The following is a 14,511-nucleotide window of genomic DNA, read 5'->3' on the forward strand; positions in this document are numbered from 1 at the left end:
GCCCAGGCTCCAACTCACTATGTAGCCAAATCTGTCTTTGAACTTCTGAGTCTCCTCTTTCACATCCCAAGTGCTGGGATTACAGGTATGTGCCACCATACCCAGCCTAATTTTCTTTGAAATGCACCCAAGGATGATTTGGAGGGATGAATAAAGCAGTAAGCAGATGTGAGATAAAGTGAATATAGTAAAATGTTAATGGATAAGATCTAGCTGGTGGATATGTGGGTGTCAACTTGCCATACTTAGAAACTTTTCATAAATACAATGGTGACTACATGATCAGGGTTGATTTGATATATGTATTTATGAAGAGAAATGGGATGAATTCCTATCAGAAATGTCTATGACAGAAACAAGGTAAATATGTGTTTTCAGCCTTTTTGAACAAACCACACATTTGATTGAATCAAAAAGAAAGTAGCTGTTTAGACACAAGGAACAATGAAAGATGTTTATAACAACATCCTGATCAAGTTAAGAGAGGACTAGCAGTGAGACTATTTTTTTTTCTTGTTTTGAGTATTGGTGTGACCCTATTAAATGATCATAGTCTTTGAACACATGGACCAGGGGCGTGCTCCACAGAGGAGGACCCTTCCTGTTCAGGTCCTCATCAGTGAAAGCATCCTTCAGGAAAGGGTGTGGGTGTGGCTGCAATGCTTTCTGGGCACACTGCTCTATCGTTTGTATTAAAAAAAAAAAAAAAAAAAAAAACCTGTCTGGCTTTTTGAGAGTCTTCCATATGGGAGCTTTTCCCAGAAAAAAAGGAGTCAAAAACTGGAGTCTGGCCTGTAATAAGCGAATATGGAGAAACAAGGGAAAATGTCCAGTGGATGGGGTGAGGCTAACTCGCACAGAGCCTAGGGTGGGAACACAGGCTGGGTGTGCTAGATCAAAAAGCTTGTGGGTGGGGATGAAGGACCCACACTTCGAAAAGGCTGCTTGAGGGATGGCCGAGAGAGAACCCAATGAAGCGCGTCCGAGGAGCGAGCGCGGACGGCGGGCTAGGGAAAGGGCGGCGGGCTGCTTAGGGAGAGAAGTGGCATCGGCGGAGCATAAAGAAGACGGGGTTGCGTCTCAGGAGGGCGCTGACGGCCAATGCCAAGCAGCCGTGGGCGTGGCGCTGTCAAACTTCGGGGGGCGGGGATGGAGGGCGGGGCCTGTGGAGGCGGGCCCTCACCCCAAGCCAATAAGCAGCCGCATTGTGGGCGGGACCTACCGCTCAGGCCGAGATCGGAGCCAATGAGAAGGGCCTCCGCGTGCGCGCTGGCCCGCCCCTCGCGGGGCGCGCGCCAGAGCCCCCGGCAGCCGTTAGGGGCGGGGCCTGCGGCCGCCCGCGCGCGCCTCACGCCCTCCCCTTTGTGTCACCATGGCGGCGGCGGCGAGGATTACGAACGAGGGCTCGAAAGCCGTCAGGGTCTGAGGAGGCTACCGCGACCATGGTGGTGAGGGGCCCTCGGGGCCATCAGTCTGTCTGTCCGCGTGCCAGTCTGTCCGCGCGGCCCCGCCCTGCGCGCCCCGCCCCCGGCCCCGCCCGAGCCCGCGGCCCGCGCCGCCCCTCACCCTCCGTCGCGGTCCCCCACGGTCCCCACCTCGGTCCGGTCCTGGGTCGCAGCCCGGGCCTCGGCCTCGACCCCGCCCCCTCAGTGCGCATCCCTGCCCCTCCCCCGTCCCGGGCTCTGAAAAAGGGGTGACAGTGACGGAGGACCCGGACTTGAGAAAAGAGGGGGCTGGTTCAGGGAAGGGCCCGCGCCCCATGGCCGCCCCCCCACCCCCGCCGCAGGCGCCTGCTGAGGCTTCCTGGAAGCCAGCCCCCATCCCAACGCCCTCCTCAGCATCCTCATCCCCAGCCACGCTCCCGACCACCACCTCCTGCTCCCAACAGCCCCTTTCTCATTCCTGAGCCCCACCCCGATCCCACTCCATCCCCCGCCTGACCCTTTTCTTTTTCATTTTCACCCCACTCCACCCGCTCTCGATCCTCCCTCCGACATCGATCTGAACCTTCATCTCATCCTCTCCCGCCTCACTCTACCCTCCGTTCCACTTGAGCCTTGGGGTTTCTCCATCTCCTTGTCTGCATCTCCCCTCCTCCATGTCTCCCTTCCCCACCATACTCCTCCTGTTCCTTCATCCATTCATTCCCTCACTCCACAGACATTCACTGAGACCTCCTCTGTGCAGGCCCCATGCTCCAGGCACAGAAACAATCAGATCACATCCTGCCTTGGGGAGCTTCATGGGCTGGCAGGGGACAGACTCTGAGGGTGAGACCCAGGGATGAACTCGGGGTTGCAGGGACACGGAGGAGGGAAAAGCCCAGTCTAGCAAATCCCTGAATCCCCATCTGGCAGCGGGTTAATTTAGTTATCAGATGTTGCCTAGGCTATGTGCTGTGCAACTGGATTGACACTGCATATCAGGGACCCAGAGAGAAATAAACAGTTCCAACTCTGCCTAACTCTGTTGGGCATGCTTGGGGTCCCAGCATGGGGCCCTGCTTCAGGGGAGGTCGGAGTCCAATGGGAGAGATGACTTCCTTCATAGATCTAAGGATGAGATGGACAAACTCGGGTATAGCTAGCTGTGGAGCCTGGGATGGGAGGAGCCGAGGAGATGGAGACAAATGCGTGTAACGGTAAAGGGACAGAGAGGGCTTTCTGGAGGGACACGCATATGAGGTGAGACCTGAAGAATGAGGAGACAGCCCGGTGACAGGATGGCTGAACTAGGTTCCAATCTGAGGAATAGCCTTTGCCATGGCATAGACGGAAAATGAGAAGGTGGCACTTGTGTCCTGAAAACTTCAGGCGAACAGAACCAGCTCAAGGAAGCTTGACTGTCAGATCTGAGAATTCCAATTTCATCTAGAATGCATGGGAGTCATTGAAGCAGAGTCTATGAAAAACAAAAAGTCACATTTGTACTTTGTGAAAACCACCCTGACAGGAGCGGGGTGGACTGTGAAGACCCAGACAGTTGCAAGTGATTGTACCCTGTGGTTTGAGAGCTGGAGAAGGCTCTTAAACACACACTGATAGGACCAGCGTGCTCTCCCTCCTGCTGCCTGTTCACCCTTGGTCCCTGCACCTCCAGTCCTTCATCCCAGACCATGCACGAAGAAGCAGGCTGGTCTCCAGCCCAGCACTCATCTCCTATTGACTTACCCTTTTACCCTATGCTGCCGGACAGCGTGCAGAGCCTCCAGGCTCAAGGCCCAAGCTGGCAGATAACAATGCTTCCGTTGTTCCTGCTCCCATCTCTGGGGGCCTCTGATTCTTCCTTCTGCTCTGTAGGCCCGCAGCACTGACAGTCTGGATGGCCCAGGGGAGGGCTCAGTGCAGCCCGTACCTCCCACAGGGGGCCCTGGTGCAAAGGGGAAGCCAGGGAAGAGGTGAGAGGGTGCTAGGGGGCTTATCTTAGGAGGGAGGGAGCTTCGGAAGGGAGCTGTGGCTGATACTTTGCTTGTCTTCCAGGCTGTCAGCTCCTCGAGGTCCCTTCCCCCGGCTGGCTGACTGTGCCCATTTTCACTATGAGAACGTTGACTTTGGCCACATTCAGGTAAGGGACCTTCTGCCACTTTGTCCTGATGCTCATCCTTGAGCCCCAGCCACCTGCATGTTTGAGCAGACACCTGCAGGATCAGAGGCCTGAGCCCACTGGGAGGGCTGCGCGCTCATCCTTCATTTACTCTTCTATGTACAGCAGTTTCTGTTTGGCATCTGCTCTGCCAGGGCTCTGTTCCCAGGTCCTCCAGGCCTCGTCCTTGGGGAGGTCCAAGAGGGGGAGCCAGATCTACCCCTAGATAGTGGCAGCCAAGAGAGGTTAGGTCTAGGACAAAAGTGAAGCCCTTCCTTTGGTTTGTGCTCTCCCTGCAGCTCCTGCTGTCCCCAGAGCGTGAAGGCCCCAGCCTCTCTGGAGAAAATGAGCTGGTGTTTGGGGTACAGGTGACCTGTCAGGTGAGGCTGCCTCTGCCTCTCATTAGCCTGAGGGATTAGCCACAGGAGTCCTCAGCTCTGTGTAATGGAGTCTATCCTTTATCCTGATTGCCCCGCAGGGCCGCTCCTGGCCAGTTCTCCGGAGCTACGATGATTTCCGGTCCCTGGATGCGCATCTTCACCGGTGCATATTTGACAGGAGATTTTCCTGCCTCCCTGAGCTCCCTCCACCCCCAGAGGGTGCCAGGGCTGCCCAGGTAACGAATTTGTCCCAGTCCCTGCCTGAGCCAGCAAGGGTATCCTCACCAGCCATGTGTGCAGCCAGCAAGGCGAGGGAAATAGACAGTACAGATCTCTCTTGAACTCATGCTGGTATAAGTTGAAATCTCAGCACTCGGAAGGCTGCAGTCGTATGATCTGCGTTACAACCAATCATCATAATGGAGAAGCCTTACAAATATAACAGTGCCCCTTTGGTTTGGCAATCATGGAAAGGTCCAAGAGTTCATTGGCCAGCATGGCCACATCAGTTTCACTCCAGAGCTTAGCTCAGTGTGCTATGACAGTATTTCAGAACTTAGCAGCTGAGCCATGTCCCGGCATCCAGGTCAGATTTTAGCCTTGCTTAGAGGTGAGCTTGGACCCTGTGGGAGGGCAGTGGGCTCTATCTTCATCTACTCACATAGCCCTCCTTGGCAATTTGCTCCCAGATGCTGGTACCATTGCTGCTGCAATACTTGGAGACCCTGTCAGGACTGGTGGACAGTAATCTCAACTGTGGGCCTGTGCTCACTTGGATGGAGGTGGGCCTGACATGGAGAACCCGGAGCTAGGCTCTAGTGAGAGGTGTCTGAGGAACAAGAAGCAGCCTGGGAGTGTGTGGGCACAGAAAAGGGAGCCAGGGGGAGGAGGCATTGGTATTATCTTAGTGTCTGTGTGGGTGCATGCCTGCGAGAGAAAGGTAGGTGCATGTGCGTGCATGTGCGTGAGTGCGTGCGTGTGACTGTGTGTGTGTGACTGTGTGCATGCGCACGTGGCTGTGGAGATTTAAAGGTGTACCAGTTAATTGTGTTACTTGTGAGTCACCATCGACCTGGCTGACAGTGACTTAACCCTAATGAATTTTGCATAAAATGTGTAGTGTCTGCGATGAAGGATGAAAGCGCAGGCTTCTGTGGAGATTTCAGGACAGGAGAGTCTTGGTACAAGTCAGGGTGGGGAGGAAGAGAACTTTTTTTGTGCTGTTGATGTTATTTTGTTGGCTTTCACTTTTTTAGATTTATTTATAGAGATCTTGTTATAGATGGTTGTGAGTCACCATGTGGTTGCTGGGAATTGAACTCTGGACCTCTGTAAGAGCAGCCAGTGTTCTTAATCACTGAGCCATCTCTCCGACCCAACATATTTTATCTTATGTGGGGGCTTGGCCTCTGTGCATGTCGCCACGTGCATGCCTGCAGAGGTTGGATGGAAGGAAGAAGCATCAGCCCCCCCCCCCCCCGTGGTACTAGAGTTTCAGATGGTTGTGAGCTGCCATGTAGATGTTGGGAACTGAACCTAGGTCCTCTAGCAAGCACTCTTAACTGCTGAGCCATCTCTCCAGCAATTTTTTTTAAAGAGGCAATATCCCAGCACTCGGGAGGCAGAGGCAGGCAGATCTCTGTGAGTTCGAGGCCAGCCTGGTCTGCAAAGCTAGTTCCAGGACAGCCAGAGCTGTTTGGCTACCAGACACTGTCAGGGACAGGTGGTGGCCTCACTGGACACAGAAGAAATTTGTGTGACTTTACTAACCGTCTGAATTCTTGCCACACTTTGCCTCTGTCTCAGCTGGACAACCATGGCAGGCGCCTGCTCCTCAGTGAAGAGGCCTCTCTCAATACCCCTGCCGTGGCTGCTGCCCATGTGGTCAAGCGGTACACTGCCCAGGCACCAGATGAGCTGTCTTTCGAGGTGAGGCTGGGCAAGAACAGAGACTCCTTGTGCTCCCTGTTTCTCCTGCCTTTCCTGAAGCCCCTCCTTCTATCCATTCTCAGGTGGGAGACATTGTCTCAGTGATCGACATGCCACCTACAGAGGATCGGAGCTGGTGGCGGGGCAAACGGGGCTTCCAGGTGAGCTGGCGAGGTCGACATGTGCAGAAGGGCACTATGCCCGCCAGGGTGGCCCAGCTACTGACTGTGATCCTTCCTCAGGTTGGGTTCTTCCCCAGTGAGTGTGTGGAGCTCTTCACAGAGAGGCCAGGCCCCGGCCTAAAGGCAGGTAAATACCATGGAGAGTGGGCAGCCTCCCTCACCCTCTGCCTTCCGCCTATCCTTTCTACCATTATCCACCCCACAGATGCTGACGGTCCCCTGTGTGGCATCCCAGCTCCTCTGGGTATCTCTTCTTTGACCTCAGGTAAAGCAAACAAGGGATTAGGTTTCTGCCTCTGGCTCCAAATTAAATCCGCTCCTGACTCTGAGTGGTCTGCTTTTGCCCCCACAGCTGTGCCCCGGCCCCGAGGGAAGCTGGCGGGGCTCCTCCGCACCTTCATGCGCTCTCGGCCCTCCCGCCAGCGGCTGCGCCAACGGGGAATCCTGCGGCAGAGGGTATTTGGTTGTGATCTTGGAGAACACCTCAGCAACTCAGGCCAGGATGGTGAGGCCTGGGATCTCTCGCCCATCCTGACTCAGACACAGCTCTGGCTCTGACCCTGCCCCTTTCTCTCAGTGCCCCAAGTGTTGCGATGCTGCTCTGAGTTTATTGAGGCCCATGGTGTGGTGGATGGAATCTACCGGCTCTCAGGCGTGTCCTCCAACATCCAGAGGCTTCGGTGAGCACCTTCTGTCCCAGTCCTGTGCTACATGCCGCACAATGGTGACCTGAGGCTTCCTTGTGGAGGTGACAGCCAGGTTAGGGCTGGAAGGCTAGAGTAGAAGTAGCATCCCCAGAGGGTCAGCTCCATGGACCACACCACATGCCAGGACTGACTCTAGGGCTGGGGAACCACAGTGAATGACACACCCCAGAAGGCTTTGAAGGACAAACAGGAAGATGGCTAAGGTACCAAAGGTGTAATGGAGAAAAACAGATTTGGGCTAATGAGGATCAAAATAAACTAGGAGAAAGGGCAAGGAATAGTAGTTAAGCCTGTAATCACAGCACTTGAAAGGTAGAGACAGGAGGATCAGGGATTCAGGTCATACTTGGCTACATAGGGAGTTCTAGACCAGCCTAAGCTATGTAAGGGACTTCTTTCGCAAAACACCAAGATAAATATGAATGAATGAATGAATCCATCAAACACCACCACCACAAAAAAAAAAAAAAAAAAAAAAAAAAAACTCAGGATGGAGAACTTGTAGTCTTGAGTAATGGCAGGAGGGAGGAGACCTCTTGGCAAGTGAGCAGGGGATATCCTATCAAAAGTGCCCGTGGTGGAGGCAGCAGCTGTGCAGGGGAGAGCAGCAGGGGCAGTACTGAGACTCACCCAGGCAGCTCGTGCTGGGGATGACTGGTGCACGCTAAGCAAGCACTCCATCCATCGCTGACTCATGCATGCACGCACGCAGCCCTTCACTGGCGTTCCTAGGCAGGTGCTCTGTCAGTGAGCCCCCCACCCCCACCCCCGGCTCCTTGTACAGGGCCACTTTGATGACTTAGCGTCTGGATTTATTTAAGGGAACCAACAGAAGGTTCTGAGCCAAGGAGGCATAAAGGTGGGAAGGGACGGGGCAAGGACAGGGGCCGACAGAGACTGCAGGTGAGAGTTGAGGGGGCAGGGAGGTGAGTGGAATCACAGAGGGCAAGGGCTTACCTGAGCAGATGACACTCAACACAGTAGCAAGTAGTGGGCACTGGGACCTTCCTTTCCCAGGGATTGGTTAAAGCTCCGAGAACGGCACAGCATGCGGCCTATGGTAGGAGCTTAGTTGGAGTTAGCCTTAGGTAGCTGCAGGCGGAGGCATCTTGCACCTGAGCCTCAATGCCCCTCTTTAAAATTGGGGCTCCCTTGTTTTTGCCACTCAGGGTCATTGGGAGATTTAGGAAGGTCCTCCTTCTGGATCCCTGCACAGGGCCTAGAGAAAATGTTGTGTCCATCTGTGGGACTTGTGGGTAAGGGTATGGGGCATGGCCTGATGAGCCAGGCTAACTCACCTTCCTCCGCTTGGCCTGCTGATTCTCAGGCATGAGTTTGATAGCGAGAGGATCCCTGAGCTGTCTGGCCCCGCTTTCCTGCAAGACATCCACAGTGTCTCCTCCCTCTGCAAGCTCTACTTCCGGGAACTGCCCAACCCCTTGCTCACTTACCAGCTCTATGGGAAATTCAGTGTGAGTAAAGGGACTGGCCAGGCCAGAGGGGGCCCAGCTGCATGTGGTCCAGCACCATCACGCCTGTCCTTCATCTCAGGAGGCTATGTCAGTGCCTGGGGAGGAAGAACGCCTGGTACGAGTGCACGATGTCATCCAGCAGCTGCCTCCACCACACTACAGGTACCTGGGCAGGGCCAGGAAGGACCACAGTAGGGATGCAGGGAACTGAGGTGAGCAGGTGTCTGCTACTGCTTCTGCCCCCAGGACCCTAGAGTACCTGCTGAGACACCTGGCCCGCATGGCAAGACACAGCGCTAACACTAGCATGCATGCCCGCAACCTGGCCATTGTCTGGGCACCCAACCTGCTACGGTAAGTTTCCCTCAGTGGGGTAGACTCCGTTCAGAAAATAACACGAGTGCAGACCTACACGGGACCCCTGTGAGCATCTGGAGAGAATCAGACCAGGCAGAGGGAAGAGAGCGCAAGCCTGAGGCAGATGGGCCTGACGACCTGGAGGAATCCCAGGGTGATCTGGGGGGCGGCAGTTGAGTGATGACCAAGGCTAGGGAGCAGAGGCCCAGGTGACTCATGATAGGAGAGCAGACTCACAAGACTATGGCAGGCTCAGGTCCAGCCAAGGCAGGCCTCTGAGCTGGGAAAGCCTGACTGAGTCTGGGTGCAAGCTTCTCTGAGGACAGACTGTTGGAGCAGCGGAAGGCACAGAGCAGCAAGGGGCTACTATGACCTCCACATGGCAAGAATGGATGGAGACTGGGCTAGTCTATCAGCCAACTTCCTGTAACTGTAACAAAATATCCACGGCACTTAGCTTATAAAGAGGAAGGGTTTGTTTTGGGACACGGGTTCACAGGTTTCCGTCCACAATCAACTGACTCCATTGCTTTGGGCTTGTGACAGGGTAACATGGTAGGGGTATATGGCAGAATAAAAGTGCACAGTTCATGGCCAGGAACACAGGAAGTGTCAGGCCCCATGATTGTCTTTCGACTCCAGTGACAGAAAGACCTCTCCCACCAGGTCCCACCTCCTAAGTCCCCAGCTTGGGGACCGAGCCTTTAGTGGACATTTGGGGATACTTTCCCAAACTATACCGAGCTGGATGGGGCAGAAGGGGTGTGCCAGGATCTGAGTAGATTTTTTGGGAGGTCCGGGTGCAGTGGGTGGTTTGCCGACAGACGGAAAGTGGGCACTCAGGACTGGCTGAGGTAGAGGAGGTGGGGAGGAAGCAGGTTTGGGGGTGTTGAAAGCCCAATTCTAGCTTTACCCCTTCAAGACCCTAAGGGGTCCTGGCAGGAAGGACCGTGATCTCTGCTATTGGCACCCCACCCTGCCTGCAATCAGGCTCAAGGTATGTGGCCTTACTTGCTCCGCCTCCAGGTCTATGGAGCTGGAGTCCGTGGGGCTGGGCGGGGCAGCAGCCTTCCGTGAGGTCCGGGTGCAGTCGGTGGTGGTGGAGTTCCTGCTCACCCACGTGGAGGTCCTGTTCAGTGACACCTTCACCTCTGCTGGCCTGGACCCTGCAGGTATGTCCAGCCCATCCTCTGACGTCCTGGCTACTGCCTCTCAGTGCCAGGGCTGCAGGGGGAGGGCAGGTGGGCTCCTGGCCCTACCCCACTGACTAGACCTCCCCCCCAGTTCCTTGAGGACCCCACCCCGGCCCATCCCTCCCCGCGCCCCCTCCTTCTCATTTCAGCTCCTACGCCCAGGATCCCCACTTCTCGGCCAGGACGCCGTTCTTCCTTCACCCCTTATAGCTCCTGGGGGCATTTGGGGCCTTGGGTCCACCTGGGAGGAGGTGGGAGGTCCCCAGATTTGACCCCACCCTGGCCCCGCCCAGACTCCCTGCCCTGCCCCGGACCCCAGCCCAGTCAGGATTCTGCTCGTCGGAGGGCCCTCTGGCCCGAGGTAACTGACCAGAGCCACTGCCCTTGCTGGCTGCTGGGAGCTGCCTTCTCATCAGCTCGTTCTGCCTAACCCTTCCTCCTTACCTGCCTGCTGCCCCCCCATTCCCGCCTGATCTACACCGGCCCCTGCCTTGCCAGCCCGGGTGGGCACGCTGCGGGGCCGGGGCTTGGGCTGTGACGCTTGGCTTTGCCTGTAGTCTCAAGTGGCCCAGAGCTCATAGTTGTCTCCTTTCCGACCTCTCCAGGTCGCTGCCTCCTTCCCAGACCCAAGTCCCTTGCGGGAAGCGGCCCTTCCACTCGCCTGCTGACACTGGAGGAAGCCCAGGCACGGACCCAGGGCCGTCTCGGAACGCCTCCCGAGCCCACTACTCCTAAGACCCCAGCCTCACCTGTGGGAAGGTACGAGGGGGATGCTGGTGAGGGGCGAGGAGCTGGGAGGCCCTGGTTTCTCAGACTGCCTACTCTCTCTCACCCAAACTCCAGAAGGAAGAGAGAGAGGGGGGAGAAACAACGGAAGCCAGGGGGTAGCAGTTGGAAGACATTCTTTGCTCTGGGGCGGGGCCCCAGCATACCCCGGAAGAAGCCCCTGCCCTGGCTGGGTGGCAGCCGGGCCCCACCACAGCCTTCAGGTCAGAGGCTGAGGCCTTGCTGGGGTGGTGGTGGGGAGTGGCTGTAGTGCTGGACAGGCTGGTGACTTCTCTTCTCCCTACAGGCAGCAGACCTGATACCGTCACACTGAGATCTGCCAAAAGTGAGGAGTCTCTGTCATCGCAGGCCAGCGGGGCTGGTGAGCACAGGGCAGACCCTACATGTGCCCAAGTTGAGCTAGGAGGAACTGAGGCCCTGGCTTCACCTTCAAATGTTGTACTTCAGATCGAGGGTGTTTTGTTTGTTTTGTTTTTGCAAGGGGGCACGGGGGGGGGGCTGTTATTGTTTGGAGGCTGGGTCTTGCTATGTTGCTGTTTGGCCTGGAACTTGCTGGCCCCACGACCCTTCACTGCCTTGGGCCTGAGAATTGAGTTTACATGTGTGAGTCATCAGATTCAGCAAAGGATTTAAACTTTTTAAAACCAGGGCCTCAGGTATAAGCTAGATAAATTTTGGGTACAAGTTAGAGATAAATTGCTGTTGACAGTTCACACCACAGTCACTGGCTCATACAGTGTCCTTTGTTAGTCATTCCTTTTGAAAATACTTACATAACATTATAAGCACCCCAGAACTCCCTGAATGCAATTAAAAGAGCCCCTATGCCTTCCCTGGGAGTGCCTTCCCGCTGCTGCCCCGACCACAGGGACCCTCTTGATGGCCGTCACCCTCACTTGGAGGCTTACCCCATAGGTGTATGTGTCACACGTGTTGCTCAGTCCCAGTTGCTTTGGAGCACTTGTGGGCAGCATGGGAAGTGGGAAGCTTGCTGTACGTGCAGCTTAATTCTCAGAGCACACAACACACAGCCAGACTCTGTCTCGTCTCCATCATCTGTGTTGCTCGGTGAACTTGGCTCCTCCCACAGCTCTCACTCCCTCCTGTGTGTCTGTGTGTGTGTGCTAACCATTCCTCCACCCAATGGCCATCCCCATCATGCTCACAGTGTGGGAGATGGCTCTGCCAGCTGACCAAGCGTGAAGCTGCTGTCGTGTAGGATCAGCACGCAGCTAGGCAGGATCAGAACAGCCAGACACCCTGCAGAGCGTGTGATAAGCTGTCATTCACATGCTTTCTAGGTTATGCAGCACCAGACCCCCATCCTTGCTCAGGGTCTGGACCAGTTCATAACCTTGTCCTACCACTCTCGCTCTTTCTGAGTCAGGCTGGGTGTCCTCCGGGGACATGGTATCTGCCTGTCCTCACAGCTGTGTCTGTCTGTCAGGTTCTCCCCTCTAACTGTGACCCCTCCTCCCGACAGGCCTCCAGAGGCTGCACCGGCTGCGGCGGCCTCGCTCTAGTACTGATGCTTTCCCTGTGGGCCCAGCACCTGCTGGCTCCTGCGAGAGCCTGTCCTCCTCCTCCGCCTCTTCGTCTTCATCTTCATCCTCCTCCTCCGACTCCTCAGCAGCTGGCCTGGGGCCACTCTCTGGGTCCCCCTCACACCGCACGTCAGCCTGGCTAGATGATGGCGATGAGCTGGATTTCAGTCCACCCCGCTGTCTGGAAGGACTTCGGGGGCTCGACTTTGATCCCCTTACCTTTCGCTGCAGCAGCCCTACCCCAGGGGACCCTGCACCTCCTGCCAGCCCGGCACCTCCGGCCTCTGCCTCTGCCTTCCCGCCTCGGGCAACCCCACAGGCCCTGTCGCCTCCTGCCCTGGACATCTCAGAGCCACTGGCTGTATCGGTGCCACCTGCTGTCCTGGAACTGCTGGGGGCTGGAGGGACCCCTGCCTCAGTCACCGCAACACCAGCTCTGAGCCCTGGCCCAGGCCTGCGCCCCCATCTCATCCCGCTGCTGCTGCATGGAGCAGAGGCCCAGCTCAGTGACACCTGTCAGCAGGAGCTCAGCAGCAAGCTAGCACCCACTGGTCCCCGGGGAGCGCCAGGCCAGTCCAGTGAGTCTTGTGCAGGGGACCTCACTCACTCGCACCCAGTCAGTCCCCGAGCTGTCCCAGGACCCAGCTGACCCCCTCCTGCTCCTTTTGTAGGTCCTGCCGTGGAGTCACCATTATTGCCCCCAGCCTTGTCTCTGCTGCGCCCTGGAGGGGCTCCACCTCCGCCCCCCAAGAACCCAGCACGTCTCATGGCCCTGGCCTTGGCCGAGAGGGCTCAGCAGGTGGCAGAGCAACAGAGCCAACAGGAGCAGGGGGGCACCCCACCTGCCCCCCACTCCCCTTTCCGCCGCTCACTATCTCTAGAGGGGGCCGGGGAGCCTGTGGGGACTTCAGGGGGCGGGCCACACCCTCCCACCTTGGCCGGCCCAGGTGCCTGGGCCCCAGGGCCCCCACCTTACCTCCCGAGCCAACAGAGTGATGAGAGCGCGGTGAGAAGCCAGCGGCCCTTAGGGACCTCAAGGAGGGGCCCCAGGGGCCCTTCCCAGGCCGGTGCCCAGCTCAGGGCCCGTGGGGCTTACAGGGATGCTCCAGAGATGGCAGCCCAGTCCCCATGTGCCGTCCCTTCGCAGGGTTCTAACCCCAGTTTCTTCTCAACCCCCCGGGAGTGTCTGCCACCTTTCCTCGGGGTCCCCAAACAAGGCTTGTACTCCCTGGGCCCCCCATCCTTCCCACCCAGCTCCCCAGCCCCGGTCTGGAGGAACTCTCTGGGTGCCCCCTCAGCACTTGACAGGGGAGAGAATCTGTACTATGAGATCGGGGCAGGGGAGGGCACCTCCTACGCTGGCCCCAGCCGGCCGTGGAGTCCATTTCGCTCCATGCCTCCCGACAGGCTCAATGCCTCATATGGCATGCTTGGCCAATCACCGCCACTCCACAGGTCCCCTGACTTCCTGCTCAGCTACCCACCCCCCCCTTCCTGCTTTCCATCCGACCACCTCAGCCACTCAGTTTCCCAGCACATTGCCCGGCGCCCTCCCCGGCCGGAGCCACTCTATGTCAACCTAGCCCTGGGGCCCAGGGGCGCATCACCTGCCTCTTCCTCCTCCTCCTCTCCTCCTGCCCACCCCCGAAGTCGTTCAGATCCTGGGCCCCCTGTTCCCCGCCTCCCCCAGAAGCAGCGGGCTCCTTGGGGGCCCCGTACCCCCCATCGGGTGCCTGGACCTTGGGGCTCCCCTGAGCCTCTCCTGCTCTACAGGGCAGCTCCACCAGCCTATGGGAGGGGAGGCGAGCTCCGAGGATCACTGTACAGAAATGGAGGACGTGGAGGGGAGGGGGCTGGTCCCCCTCCTCCTTATCCCACACCCAGCTGGTCCCTACATTCAGAAGGACAGACCAGAAGTTACTGCTGAGTTAGGGCCAGGAAAGAACCCCCCCCCATTGGATCTTGGCCCAAGTCAGTCCTTTGTTTTGTATTTTCTTGAGCTTGCCACCCCACTCCAGGCTTCTAACTTTGTAACTTGCGCTGATGTGGGTCCCTAACCCAAGCTCATTGTGTCCCTACCCTGAGTTGCAGGGTGTGACCATCCCCCACCTCCCTCCTGGGGGCCCTTGCACAAATTGGGGAGGACAAGGCTGATACCCTGTCCTCCCCCCTCCAGGAGCCTCCAGCCCGTCCTGCTCTGTGTCCAGGGGGTGGGGAGACAGTCCCTGCCCACCTCTCCCCATCCTCCCCACTAAACCACCTGACAACATTAATGAATAAAAATGGCAGAAATTTGGCTACTGGAGCCAATGAATGAATGAAGAGACAAACTCGGGACTCTACCACTGTCTTCGCTTTGAGGCAGACACTGAGGGGTGG

At 57.1% G+C, this 14,511-nt stretch overlaps 1 protein-coding gene across 1 annotated transcript; it reads left to right on the forward strand.

The window, feature by feature from the left end:
* The first annotated feature begins 1,286 nt into the window (after window positions 1–1,286).
* On the forward strand, window positions 1,287–14,428 carry Arhgap33 (Rho GTPase activating protein 33). Its single transcript, XM_051207168.1, has 22 exons — window positions 1,287–1,448; window positions 2,188–2,270; window positions 3,300–3,397; window positions 3,480–3,564; window positions 3,882–3,962; window positions 4,061–4,198; window positions 4,652–4,744; window positions 5,769–5,891; window positions 5,975–6,052; window positions 6,134–6,200; window positions 6,279–6,338; window positions 6,426–6,578; window positions 6,651–6,753; window positions 8,108–8,252; window positions 8,332–8,414; window positions 8,499–8,606; window positions 9,636–9,781; window positions 10,408–10,561; window positions 10,646–10,791; window positions 10,875–10,949; window positions 12,072–12,710; window positions 12,804–14,428. Exons 2-22 carry the CDS (start codon window positions 2,193–2,195, stop codon window positions 14,057–14,059), a joined length of 3,909 nt encoding a protein of 1,302 aa, XP_051063125.1. The 5' UTR covers window positions 1,287–1,448; window positions 2,188–2,192; the 3' UTR covers window positions 14,060–14,428.
* Window positions 14,429–14,511: the final 83 nt, after the last annotated feature.

The sequence above is a fragment of the Phodopus roborovskii genome, unplaced genomic scaffold, assembly GCF_943737965.1.
Source record: "Phodopus roborovskii unplaced genomic scaffold, PHOROB, whole genome shotgun sequence".
Classification (NCBI taxonomy): Eukaryota; Metazoa; Chordata; class Mammalia; order Rodentia; family Cricetidae; genus Phodopus; species Phodopus roborovskii.